This window comes from Kwoniella pini, chromosome 6 (assembly GCF_000512605.2).
Source record: "Kwoniella pini CBS 10737 chromosome 6, complete sequence".
NCBI lineage: Eukaryota > Fungi > Basidiomycota > Tremellomycetes > Tremellales > Cryptococcaceae > Kwoniella > Kwoniella pini.
Genome location: NC_091721.1, coordinates 658974 through 671180, shown reverse-complemented (window position 1 = coordinate 671180; position 12207 = coordinate 658974). Strand labels below are relative to the sequence as shown.

General features: G+C 38.7%; 4 protein-coding genes across 4 annotated transcripts; 2 read left to right on the top strand and 2 right to left on the bottom strand.

Annotated features, from left to right (window-relative positions):
- Positions 1-457: 457 nt before the first annotated feature.
- I206_104700 (uncharacterized protein) lies at positions 458-3421 on the top strand (the record flags this gene model as incomplete). Its single annotated transcript, XM_019154003.1, has 4 exons — positions 458-2079; positions 2156-2521; positions 2694-2767; positions 2832-3421. 4 exons carry the CDS (start codon positions 458-460, stop codon positions 3419-3421), a joined length of 2652 nt encoding a protein of 883 aa, XP_019012743.1.
- Positions 3422-3867: 446 nt separating this feature from the next.
- I206_104699 (branchpoint-bridging protein) lies at positions 3868-5801 on the bottom strand (the record flags this gene model as incomplete). The annotated part of the gene is made up of 6 exons (XM_019154002.1): positions 3868-3910; positions 3965-4160; positions 4221-4632; positions 4696-5321; positions 5382-5694; positions 5763-5801. The coding sequence occupies 6 exons, from the start codon at positions 5799-5801 to the stop codon at positions 3868-3870; spliced, it is 1629 nt and encodes a 542-aa protein (XP_019012742.1).
- A 393-nt stretch (positions 5802-6194) lies between these two features.
- On the top strand, positions 6195-8305 carry I206_104698 (pre-mRNA-splicing factor SLU7; the record flags this gene model as incomplete). Its single annotated transcript, XM_019154001.1, has 6 exons — positions 6195-6210; positions 6269-7101; positions 7206-7476; positions 7545-7622; positions 7690-8142; positions 8235-8305. 6 exons carry the CDS (start codon positions 6195-6197, stop codon positions 8303-8305), a joined length of 1722 nt encoding a protein of 573 aa, XP_019012741.1.
- Positions 8306-8402: 97 nt separating this feature from the next.
- On the bottom strand, positions 8403-12157 carry I206_104697 (uncharacterized protein; the record flags this gene model as incomplete). The annotated part of the gene is made up of 15 exons (XM_019154000.1): positions 8403-8722; positions 8796-9015; positions 9077-9219; positions 9280-9386; positions 9447-9634; positions 9705-9896; positions 9978-10268; positions 10330-10541; positions 10605-10791; positions 10857-11035; positions 11093-11292; positions 11349-11478; positions 11557-11677; positions 11739-11839; positions 11899-12157. 15 exons carry the CDS (start codon positions 12155-12157, stop codon positions 8403-8405), a joined length of 2850 nt encoding a protein of 949 aa, XP_019012740.1.
- Between the last annotated feature and the right edge of the window lie 50 nt (positions 12158-12207).

Below are 12207 nucleotides of genomic sequence, written 5' to 3'. Positions count from 1 at the left end.
AAACTATTATGCGTTTGCTCAAACTCAATCTCAAGGCAATGTGGCGGTTCTTTAACGAGTGGCTTGGAGGTTAAATCATATCAGGCTGATTCATTATACTTCATATCATGTTGCAAACGAAATCAAATACAGCCTTTTAAATTTTGTTCTAGATTTTCGGTACATTAAGTAGTATTCAAAGACAGAGTGGATAATATACAGAGAATGGGTTGACTATCAAAGATAGAAAGATGTTTGATTTGAATATGTGTAATTATACTTAAATTTCATTACATTAACGAAAACTATTCTTTTCACAAAAAACAAGAAACCCTAAATCTATATTGCGCTATTTGGACCCGGAAAGTAATTATAAGGACTCATCAAAACTCTCTATATAATAAAGAATAAAATACGATAAAAGAAAGGTATAGAGGGAAATACGAACGAATGATTGCAAAAATAAAAAAATATAATTATGAAATCAATTATACCTATTCAAATTTTATTTTCAATTCTAATTTTTTTTATTTTTGAAATTAATGCTTTACATATACCTAAAACTTCCTACAATAAAATAAATAAAGTTCAATCAAAAAGACAATTATTATCAACTTCAAAAAGATTATTACCTATTAAAAGATTTGGATATTTTTCATTTTCTAGAAATCCTAAAACTTTACCTTTTTGGAATCCTTTAGAAGGTATTGAAGGTATTTTAATTCATCATTCTATTAAAGGATACAAGCCGAAAAAAAGAGATTTGAAATTAGGATTTGAATTAAAATCAATTCAAGATGAGAGTTTTGAAAAAGAAGAATCGAATGGTGGAATAGAAGAAGAGTATGAAATTGAAGAAAGAGATGATGATAATAATGAATTAAATTGTGAAGATCAACAACAAGATCACTTGACTACTGGTCTTTCGAGTCAATTTTCAGATTCAATCCCTTCAAAAGAAGTTAAAATGGCTCAAACTCAATTACAATTAATCAATTATCCTGATCAGTTAAACAATATTTCCAATATCAATATCACTAATATAGTTGATAAGCAGAGTAATGTGAATATAACAGATTTTAGTAATAGGAAATATAGTGATAAGATACTTTGGTCAGGATTTGATAATTATCAACAGCTTGAAGAGAGGAATTTGTATAAAAGACATAGTGATAAATCTGGATCTCAGGAAGGTTATGATGATGATAGTGGTGGCGGTAGAGAAAACAATGGAGGTAAGAAGGGAAGTATAGAAAGCGAAGGTGGTAATGATAATTCTGACTCCAATAAACATGGTGGATATGGTAATAAAGGAAACGAGGATCAATGGCAAGATGAAGGGTCAAAAGGAGACAGCGGAGGAAAAGATAATCAAGGATGGAAAGATACTCACAATTCTCATAATGGTAATGGTGCTAATCATCAATCAGGATATACAAATGGGAAAGGTACACCGGGTCGGCATAAAAGCATGAGCGATGATACAAGTACAAGCGATGACAATTATCATGAAAAATTTCAACAAGATTGGGATGCATCTTCCTCATCTTCTACGAACGATAAATGGGATCACGAATGGGATCACGAAGCGAATTCTAGTGGCAATAGTGGAGATCATGATCAAGATGACAATTCAAATGATGATAGAGGTGACCCAAAACATAAGTATGATGATGGTCAATATCATTCCGCAAATAACGATTCAGAGTCCAAGGGAAATAACAATTGGGATGATGGGCAATATCATCATTCTTCCACCAATGAAGATGATACGAATGAAAATGGTAATTGGGATCAAGGAGGATATCATCATTGGAGCGACTCTCAATCTCAATCGCAACCTAATTCTCAGTCGACATATGATTCGAAAAATGATCATCAATCTGATTGTTCAAATTTGGCGAAATTCTATAAATCTTTTGAACAGTCTTGGATTGACGATAAAGGTTGGTCAAATGATGAAATTTTAGATTGTTGTCAATGGTCAGGTGTAACTTGTGGATCAATTACAAAACGAGTTATGGGTTTAAATTTGAGAAACAATGGTTTAAAAGGTGATTTAGATAATTCATTATTTGATATAAATGGTTTAATGAGAATGTAGGTTTAAATTTGATTTATAGTTGTCTTTTTCTTCAATTGTTGAAATAATATTGATATATTCTTTTGGGATTAGTGATTTATCAGGAAATGATTTCAAGGAAGTACCAGATAAATTTGATGGATTCACAAAATTAACACATTTAAATATATCAAATTCTAATATAATAGGACGATTTCCAAGTAGTTTAAGAATTTCACCTAATTTGGTTAATTTGGATTTATCAAATAACAAATTGAATGGATTTATACAATTTCATCATTCAACTTCGTTAAAATCAATTAATCTTTCAAATAATCAATTAACAAGTTTTTCAATTGATATTGATTCTATGGACAACAATTTAAATAAAATTGATTTTAGAAATAATCAAATGTCTGGACCTTTACCTGATTTAAGTGGATTGAAGAGTTTGACAAGTTTTGATATTTCGAATAATAAGTGAGTTTATCTTTCTAAGTCTCACTTTAATCCATTTAGCTGATTGAAATTTAAATGACTTTTTCTTCCCAAACCTCGTTTGTCTTCTCAGCTTGTAAGTTGAAAAAACTTTCTATGATTAGAATTATATCCAAGTAAGCTGGTTGTCATAAATCGCTAATTTGCTCTTTAGTACTGGTCCTCTATTTGATATTTCAAATCTTACAAATCTTACAAGATTTGATGTACGAAATAATCAACTGACAGGTGAGTAGTAAAACTTCATCAACATAAATTTGAATTTTTAACCGCTAATTAATCTTGAAATCAGGTTCTTTCCCTATTTTACCTTCTTCAATTCAATCAATTTTTTTATCCTCAAATCAATTTACAGGTCAAATACCTTCTACAATTCAATCTCCAGAAAATTTAATAAATTGTTATATTTTACCTAATAATTTCATTTGTCCAACAAAAGATCAAATAAATAATATCAATAATAATAATTCATTATTTTCTAAATGTCATTTACATTCTTGTTTTTCTACCAATACTAAAACGATAATAAACAATGATCAACATAATCAAAATGGAACAGGAACAGGAACAACAACAATAATTAATGCATCTCAAATAACAAGTTTAAATGTGCCAAATGGTCAAAAAGGTATTCCTGTTAATCCTTTACCTGGTGAAAATCTTACTGTACCTCAAAATCAACTAGGCCAAAGTAAAGATCAAGTGGTTGTGGCTGGACAAGATTATCCTGGATTATCACCACAATCACAATCACAAACGCAAAGGTTAGGTTCTAAAACTCAACTAAGTAGTGATGGGTTACAGACAATGGATGTGATATCATCTGTTGTACGAATTCCGGGTTTAATAGTATTTTGTGGTTTTATTTTCTGGAATTTTTAGTATATCATGGATGGTGAAGGACTGTCATAACATGTGCAATGATCATTCTATCAAAGACAAATATCAAATATATACCATGCAAAAACTATGCCTTACCCTCTATGCTAAACGAGCCTAGCCGTTGTGTGCTTCGAAACTGCTATGGATTTTGTGCGCAGGTGGCGCATGCTCGTCATGGCAAGTAGTGAATGGGAGCATACGTTATTCGATTAAAGTCAATACATCATATGAACCGAAATTAGTTCTTCTTTTCCAAAAGTCAGCTCTGAAACGGCAAAAACACCAGTAGAGCTGCGAGATATAAAAAAAACCGGTTATTGTTATGTATATGTAAAACTGCTCGTCTGTTTTTTTTAGCTAATCTTCCTTCTTTTATTGCAAAATTTGACAAGATTAACATTCTGAAGTCAGATGAATATCTTGTATTTTTGATTCTCCTTAGTAAACTAGGCAGCTGTGGGAGCTTGTTGACCCATGGAAGCGTAATAACTGATGTCGAATCGGTTAGTATATCTCGGTGAACAAAGCCAGACACCAACTTACGCAGCATATGGATCAGCAGCGCCTGCTTGAGGCTGTTGTTGGCCATATCCACCATCTTGCCCGCCATAACCTCCACCATATCCGTAGCCTTGTCCTCCTCCACCTCCACCACCTCCGTATCCTTGTTGACCTCCATATCCTTGAGGTGGACCACCGAAGCCTCCCCCGCCTGGAGGACCACGACCACCAGGTCCATCTATACGGAAACCATCAACATTTGCCTGAATCACTGTCAGGTAATTGGAGAGAAACTTACGACTGATCCAGTTTTCGGGAATTCTCCAGGGTGGTAATCTATCTTGAGCAGGTGGCGCACCAGTAATAGCACCCGCTGGTCTACCAGACGCTGGCCCTCCACTTCCACCTTCACCTAATTCAGCCATCAAAGCGGTATATTCGGAATCGAACGCAGTTTCTTTGTTTTGGGCCAAGCTAGGGTCACCTCGACCTCTACAATCTCTAGCCATGTGTCCTGCCCCTCCACATAATCTACAGATAACGTTGGCAGAGTATACTCTTTGTTGGGGACATTCCCATCTTCGATGTCCTTTCTCACCACAATTTTGACATAGCTGGTTCTCGTCATCTCGTAATGTACCGTTAAGAGAGGCTAATTCTCGAAGTTGATTCCGCTTATGATCATTTTGTCCTTCGGGTGTTGAGGCGGCCTAGTGAACAGAGAGATGATCAGATACATCTGACAATTTGCACAGAAGCATGAAATCACTTACAGTCTCGATAACCCTGTTAATCAATGCCACACATCCTTTTACTTTCTCTTCAGTCTCCGCTTGAATGAGACAATGTAATTCATCTTGTTCATCCTCTGGGAAATCCCCTGGTCTACCTTTACCCTCTTTGACCGAACCTTTACCCCTAATACTAATTTTGGCACCACTTTCCCTCTCCATTCGCTTCAGCGAGTTTCCTCGAGGTCCTACTAATAGACCGAAGAAATTGATCTCAGGAAACTCTTTGACTGGGATGTAAACCTTGTCTTGAGGCCTACCACCTCGTCGATTCTGCATTTCTGCAGGAGGTCGGAAATTGGGATCCGATTTCATAGCTCGATCAACTAATCTGGCTTTTTCGTCTTCCAATTTCTTCTTATATCTAATTTCCCTAGTATTTGTCCTTCGTCCATAAGCGTCATATGAAGGAGGGGGAGAAGGTGATCTTTGATTTTCAGGTGGAACAACATCTCCTGTTCGTAACTTTCGATTTATTTCTTCCAATCGAACGTGAATAGCATAATTATCTAATTCATGTTGAGAAACTTTACCAGTGATTGCTACTGGTAGACCGGGAACATCGACTTTTGCATCACCCCATCGCGACCTTCTTTTTCTTGGTCCATCTATAACCAATAAGACAAGTAAGCAGACGTAAAATAAAGAAAAAAGTGCGAAGAACTCACCTTCCGCGGCAACCTCTCTTTCCCTATCTCTTCCTCTATCAGGTTCGTCATATCGTGCCCCTCGATCACCTCCTCCGAATCTATCCCCGCCACCACCACCATAGCTATCCCGTTCATCTCGCCTAAAATCACCTCTTGGTCGATCATAGTCATCTCTTCTTCCGTAATCGTCCCTCTCCGGACGATCACGTTCTTGACGACCATTGAAGAATTGAATATCAACTGCAGGGGGTCTTGGTGCGTGCGAGGGAGCGTTGGAAGGTGGAGGAGCTTCTTCCGGTAAGCCGAATCGTCTTTTGTTACCGATAGGAACCTGTAAAGCAAGACTGTCTTAGTACCGCGCCCCGTTAGAGACAGTAAATAGGGATGACTAATACTCACATCATTGGTACCCGTGGTTCGGGCTGCTGGTCGCCACATACTGCGATACTTTTACTGCTAGTCTAATCTGCCTGCAGGGTGATCTTTCAAGTTGCAATTACAATTTGGATTCGAAAGTGAGATGAATCAGTTAAAGCGAGATGTAATATGTTACCAGAATGAAAAGGATGCTAGGTAGTGGCAATCAACCAACAGATGCAATAAATCGAAGATCAATTTACTGTATTTTATCCTATCATGCCTAACACGTGGCTGTGGTATGAATTCGCCGCTTCCTTCGACCTTAATCAACCTATTCTACCATGATTGACCTTTGATCATTCATTTCGCTTGATCATACTTGGCACCTTCAACGACAGTCGAGTTTTCCTTGATCCATAACGGTCTCCAGATTCAGTGCTAACAGGCACATACATCAGCGACTCAGGCAAGATGTCGAACGCTAGTGGTACGTTTTGACTAAATATTCCAGACATCTTGCTGACCTCCACTTCCACTTGACTTAGCTGCCCTGCAAGGGGGTAAGATATCACGGGAAGAGTTCAGACGACAAAAGGATCTTGATGCGGCTCGTAAAGCAGGTACAGCTCCCGCAGCAGTTGATGAAGAAGGAAATGCTATCAACCCACATATCCCTGAATATATAACAAAAGCACCATGGTACGCTGATACGGGTAAACCTTCGTTGGCGCATCAACGTATAGGCAGGAGTGATGGACCAGCCTTGAAGATGGATGAATGGTACGAAAGGGGTCAAACTGCCGGTCCAGCAGCAAAAAAATATCGGAAAGGAGCATGTGAGAACTGTGGAGCAATGACACATAAGAAAAAAGATTGTTTAGAAAGACCTCGTAAGAAAGGTGCAAAATTTACTAATACAAATATTGCTCCTGATGAAGTTATTCAAAATTTCGCAAGTGATTATGATTCAAAAAGAGATAGATGGAATGGATATGATCCTTCATCTTACAAAAATGTTGTAGATGAATATGAAGCTACAGAAGCTGCAAGGAAAAAGTTTAGGGAAGAAGAAATTGATAATCAAACTTCAAATGCGGATCTTTCAACAGCTAAGAAATTGGCAAAGAAAGAGAAACAAGATAATGATGATGATTTCGGATCAAGTGATGAAGATGAAGATGATGAAGATAAATATGCGGAAGCAGCCGATCAAATTGGTCAGAAATTAGATACAAAAACTAGAATAACAGTTAGAAATTTACGTATTAGGGAAGATACGGCGAAATATCTACACAACTTGGATGCTGATTCGGCGTACTACGATCCCAAGACTAGATCTATGAGAGATGCTCCTGTACAAGGTATGGCTCCGGAGGATGTGAGTTGGATTCATCGTTCTGGATTGTTCAATTCTCCCTTTAACCTGTCGTCATTGTTTGCAACTCCTGTAGATAGGTGCTGTCCAGCTGACCTGCTTTGTAGATGAAATTCGCGGGAGACAATTTCCAAAGATTCTCGGGTGATGCCACAAATATTCAAAAACTACAGATGTTTGCCTGGCAATCAGCTCAGAGAGGGAACAACGTTCATATGCTAGCTAATCCAACAGCAGGAGAATTGTTACATAAAGAATTCCAAGAGAAGAAAGAAGTACTCAAAGATACGAATAAAAGTTCCATTTTGGCTAGATATGGTGGTGAAGAACATTTGGAAAGGCTACCGAGGGAATTGCTTAACGGTCAGACCGAAGATTGTATGTAGCTTGCGATCCCGTCAAGAGGTTACACCGGTATTTGAGGAGACTGACAAATTGCATATCAGACGTTGAATACTCGAGATCCGGTCAAATAGTCAAAGGTCGAGAAAAGGCTGTCACTAGGTCAAAATACGATGAAGATGGTGAGTCTGCTGGGCAGTGCCTGTTTTATGAGGACACCAGTAGCTGACGTATTTGATCCTTTGATAGTGTATATCAACAATCACACGGCAATTTGGGGATCATTTTACGATTTATCAACGGGACAATGGGGTTTCGCATGTTGTCATTCAGTATTATCAGGATCTTATTGTACAGGTGAAGCAGGTAAAACTGCTAATTCATCTTCTAGTGTACAAGCTTTATTAGAATCAGCAGCAAAAGTAAAAGCAATAGAAGAAGCAGGTGAAAAAGAAAGAAAATCATTAAAAGATGAACATGTTGAAAATCTTCTTAAATTGAATGGAAAGAATAAAGAAAAAGATGGACCAATATATGGTAACAGACCTGATGATATGTTAAATCAAGATAAAGAAATTGAATTAAATAGAGATAAATTGAAAAAGGCTTTAGCTGAAGAAAAGAAAAGAAAAGATTTAAATGAAAATGAAGCCTGGGAACAAAATAAAAAATCAAAAACTGATGTATCTCAAGAAGAATTGGGTGAGTTATCAATAATCACTCATCTCATCAACCATTTGTGTATATATATGAAATCGCAATATACTAATTTGTAATTGGCTTTTCTTTCGCAGAGGCTTACAGGCTTTCAAGACAAGGTTATGATGATCCAATGGCGAATTATAAAGATACAGAAGATTATTAGTTCTGCTTCATTATATTGGAATATGATATTGTAAGATTTATTTGTTTTGTATTAATTAGAAACCAATCATGCAATGCATATTTTAAGATTATATGATCTATGTACCACGTAAAAAACCAAGTGTACCAAGATTATAACCTACTAATTCTCTAATTCTTTTAGTATGTTTATTTTGTTGTTCTTTTAATTCGATTAATTTGATTTTAAATTCTTCTGGATTTTGAATAAGTAAATCATTATGAACTGATAAAAAAATTGATAAAATAGTTTGAACAGCTTCATAATCTTTATTTGATTTTAATCTATTTATCAAAGAATTCAAAAAAGCTAATAAATGTTCTAATGAGCTTAATGATCGAATTTCTAAATCTAATGTTGAAGGTGGTAATGATTTTATATATTCATAGAATGTGTTGTCTAATCATTGACAATAATCAGTTTGATATGTAAATCACTAAACGATTTATTCAGAATTTCGAAATACACTTACAATCCCCACTTTCATCTTCCCGCGTCAATCTCTTTGTGAATTCACTTTCCAACCAACCACTTGCCAAATCTAATCGTTGTCCATTCTTGCCATTCTGTTGAGCATCATTCTGATCTTCAGCTGCACTCAGGTCGAAGCGAGTTTCTAGGCCTGATACAGTAGGCAAAAAGAATGGAGCTGCTTCTGGCGCTTTAGGAGCTTCTTTAGGTTTGTTACGTTGCTGGATCAGACATGACATAGGATTAGCGCGACTACATATCCATGCGACTAGATCAACTCACCTTTATAGTTTCCAGATTCAACAAGGTCTGCCACCTCGATCTCGGTATCAGAGAAAGAGTGATTAAACCTTCGGAAAGTTGTTCAGGCGTTGTGTAGATATCGGTGAATTCCGGTGCTCCAATGGCTTCCACACCTTCAATAGCTGCGAATTGCGATCGACGTTTAGCAAAGAGGATAAGATGTCTGAGTGGATAAGACTTACCAGCATCCTCCGCTAATCCCTGTACCGACGGTAGTCCAATCTCTGGTACATCTTCTTCCTCAGGTATATGACGTAAAGCCACTTCGGAGAACTGTGCCTTGTTTGCCCTATGTGTTAGATGGTTATCAACACACGCTTTCATCTGGTCCAAAGAATAGCTCGCTCACCAAAGGTGTATACCGACACTGTCGACATGGGCCGTAGCTAAGAAATCACCCGTTGGGGAGAAAGTCAAACTTGTAGCTATAGAAGATGTCTTGAACGCGTCCACGAGTCGGCCAGTAGGTATATCGAACGTTCGGATTGTCGAATCAAGGGACGTAGCGATCAACCACCTTGAATCAGGAGAGAATACCTAAGGAGCAGAATTGTCAGTTGTTGCATTCATATTGAAATTAAATACTTCGACGGGTTTCATAGCTTACAGTGTCCAGTATTCGGCCTTTGAATCCTCTCAATTCTCTCACGACTCGCCTCGTATCAATATCAATTAGTCGAACGGTAAGATCATCACAAATGACCGATAATAATCCGGAATCTCTGTTAAGGGACATCGAGGTGATAGAAGTGGAAAGTTGGGCGGAATGGAGGAGTTGTGTAGTATGAAAATCGAAGAACTACATCGGAACAGATTAGCTTCTGTAGATTTCCAAGACTCCGAACTGAATCCCAGATCGTATTGATATACAACTACTCACGTATAACTTCCCTTCCAAAGTACTAGCTACCACAATCCGGTTTAGTGCATCACTGACTAGTCCAGTTATAGCTTCAAGAGTCTTCTTGACACCTTCAGCGGCTTGTTGTTGCGTCGCTTTAGCTTTGGCAGTCTTACTTTGAGCAATGATTTTAGGTTTGCTATCTCCCGGAGCAGATCCTGAGAGGGAAAACGATCGCCTCTCTTTTCCAGATTGCATATTATACATCCTAATTTCACCTGTAGATGAACCGACCAACGAGAAGTTTCCGCACGCAGTGACAGTTACCGCCTATAGGATTCGGCAGGCATCAGCTGGCGCATTCGGCGCCACCTCAATATCCGAGACTTACCTGAGCGACACCACTGTCCATTTCGAATGTCCAAGGGCCTAGTCGCTTCTCCTGTACTCGCCATGTTCTAGCTACCGCATCATCCGCGTGAGCAGTGACTACATCCTCCCAGTCTTTTGACCTGATAGATGAACTGGAAATAGCGGTGATCTGAGGATATTTCAAGTGATCCACTGTCACTCCTAAGCCGATAGCCTTCTTGATCAAGGAACCTGAATAGCACTTTGATGATCAGTATTCTGCGCAAATAACCCGATCAAGCGAGCTGTACTCACCTTGAGACAGCTCGAAACTCCTTGAATCTCTGACAACACTAGTGTACCTCAACGACCTATCTCGTCCAGCTGTCAAGATTTGTTTTCCATCTTCACCGTAATATCTAATACACGTTGGCGGTGCATGATGTCCTCCTCTGAATTTCAGTAGTCGAGGCATTCCAGTCGGATCATCGCATAACCATTGCTACACCGCGTCATCAGCTCTCCGACTACTTCCTTTCGATACGGAAAGGTTACATAATAACTTACTTTGACACTGTTATCCACACTTGACGAGACCAGTAACGGCTGTCCAGGTACCCATTGTAATCCAGTGACGCTCTGATCATGCGCGCCTCTAACAACATGTAAAACTCGTCCTCCTTTGCTCAGATCCCACGTAGCTAATGATCCAGTGGAGGAAGCAGTTGCCAGTATAGGAGGACCATCTATACATTTATATGAGCTTTTTGCGCGATTCAGCTATGAATGTTCTGGAAGCTCACCCATTCTGAAGGACAATCCTGCTACAGCTCCATCTTCAATCTTCATCTGCATCACCAAATCTCCTTGACGGATATCCAATATTCGAACTACACCATCTAAGTATCCTACACCGACTACATCGATGGCGGGGGACTGTACAATCGCTGTTACAGGGGAAGAGGAAGCTGGAGTTGGATGCGGAAAAGTGTGTATCAAGGAGCTGCAGACAATGTCAGCTTGTCCGGAGTATCAAACGGTCCCACTCCAACGACTAACCAGGTTCGAACGTTCCAAAGTTGTAATTCTCCTTGTTGACTACCTATCAATATCTTGTTCAGGTACGTCGAAGGGTGCATTAAATGAGTAGCAGTAAAAGAAGAGTGAAAAGTGATTTGATTTTTGAGCTCTACGCAATTTTCGAAATCCAGAGTAAGTCAGATTCAGGACCCATCAGATACAATTTTGATTGAAGCGATCAACTCACGTCCGCCTTTCAAATCGTATATCACCATTCCTGTACCATCTTCTTTCAAGACCAACAACTCATCACCAAATATCAGAATCTTCCCTAGATTCGATTGATCAGGAGATATATATGAGCCAGTCTATTACATGAATTATCTCAATCAGCTTTGCTTGTTTTATAATTCGCGAAACAAAGCTCACTTCTTTGCCTCGATGATATTTAATCACCCTTGCACCAGCACTAGCAAAGATTTCAGTACCAGTCATAGCCAATGAGTTGATTTGAGCACCAGTATCAGGACCTGGCAATGAAATTTATCGTATAAGCTTGACACTTGGTGTATAGCGGAAATCGACTTACCAGCAAAGACTAAAGTCATCCTCGCTGCATCCCACATCAACCAACTCCTGCCTACTGAGGTTGTAATATTGACAGTAGGGGTAGCAAGAGCACCTTGAGGTGTATGTACGAACATAGCGTAAGGTACATGATCCGTTACATGTCCTAAAGCTCTGAAAGGGGCGAAAAGTCGAGGAGTAGGCTTCGAAGGTCCAGCTGCTGGTTGTTCAGCTACAGTCGTAGCGACACCATTCTTCTGGCGCTTATTCTGATGAGCCATTCTGATGCAGGTCTGGCTCGGAAGAGTAGAAGGACTGATGGGCGCTGTAG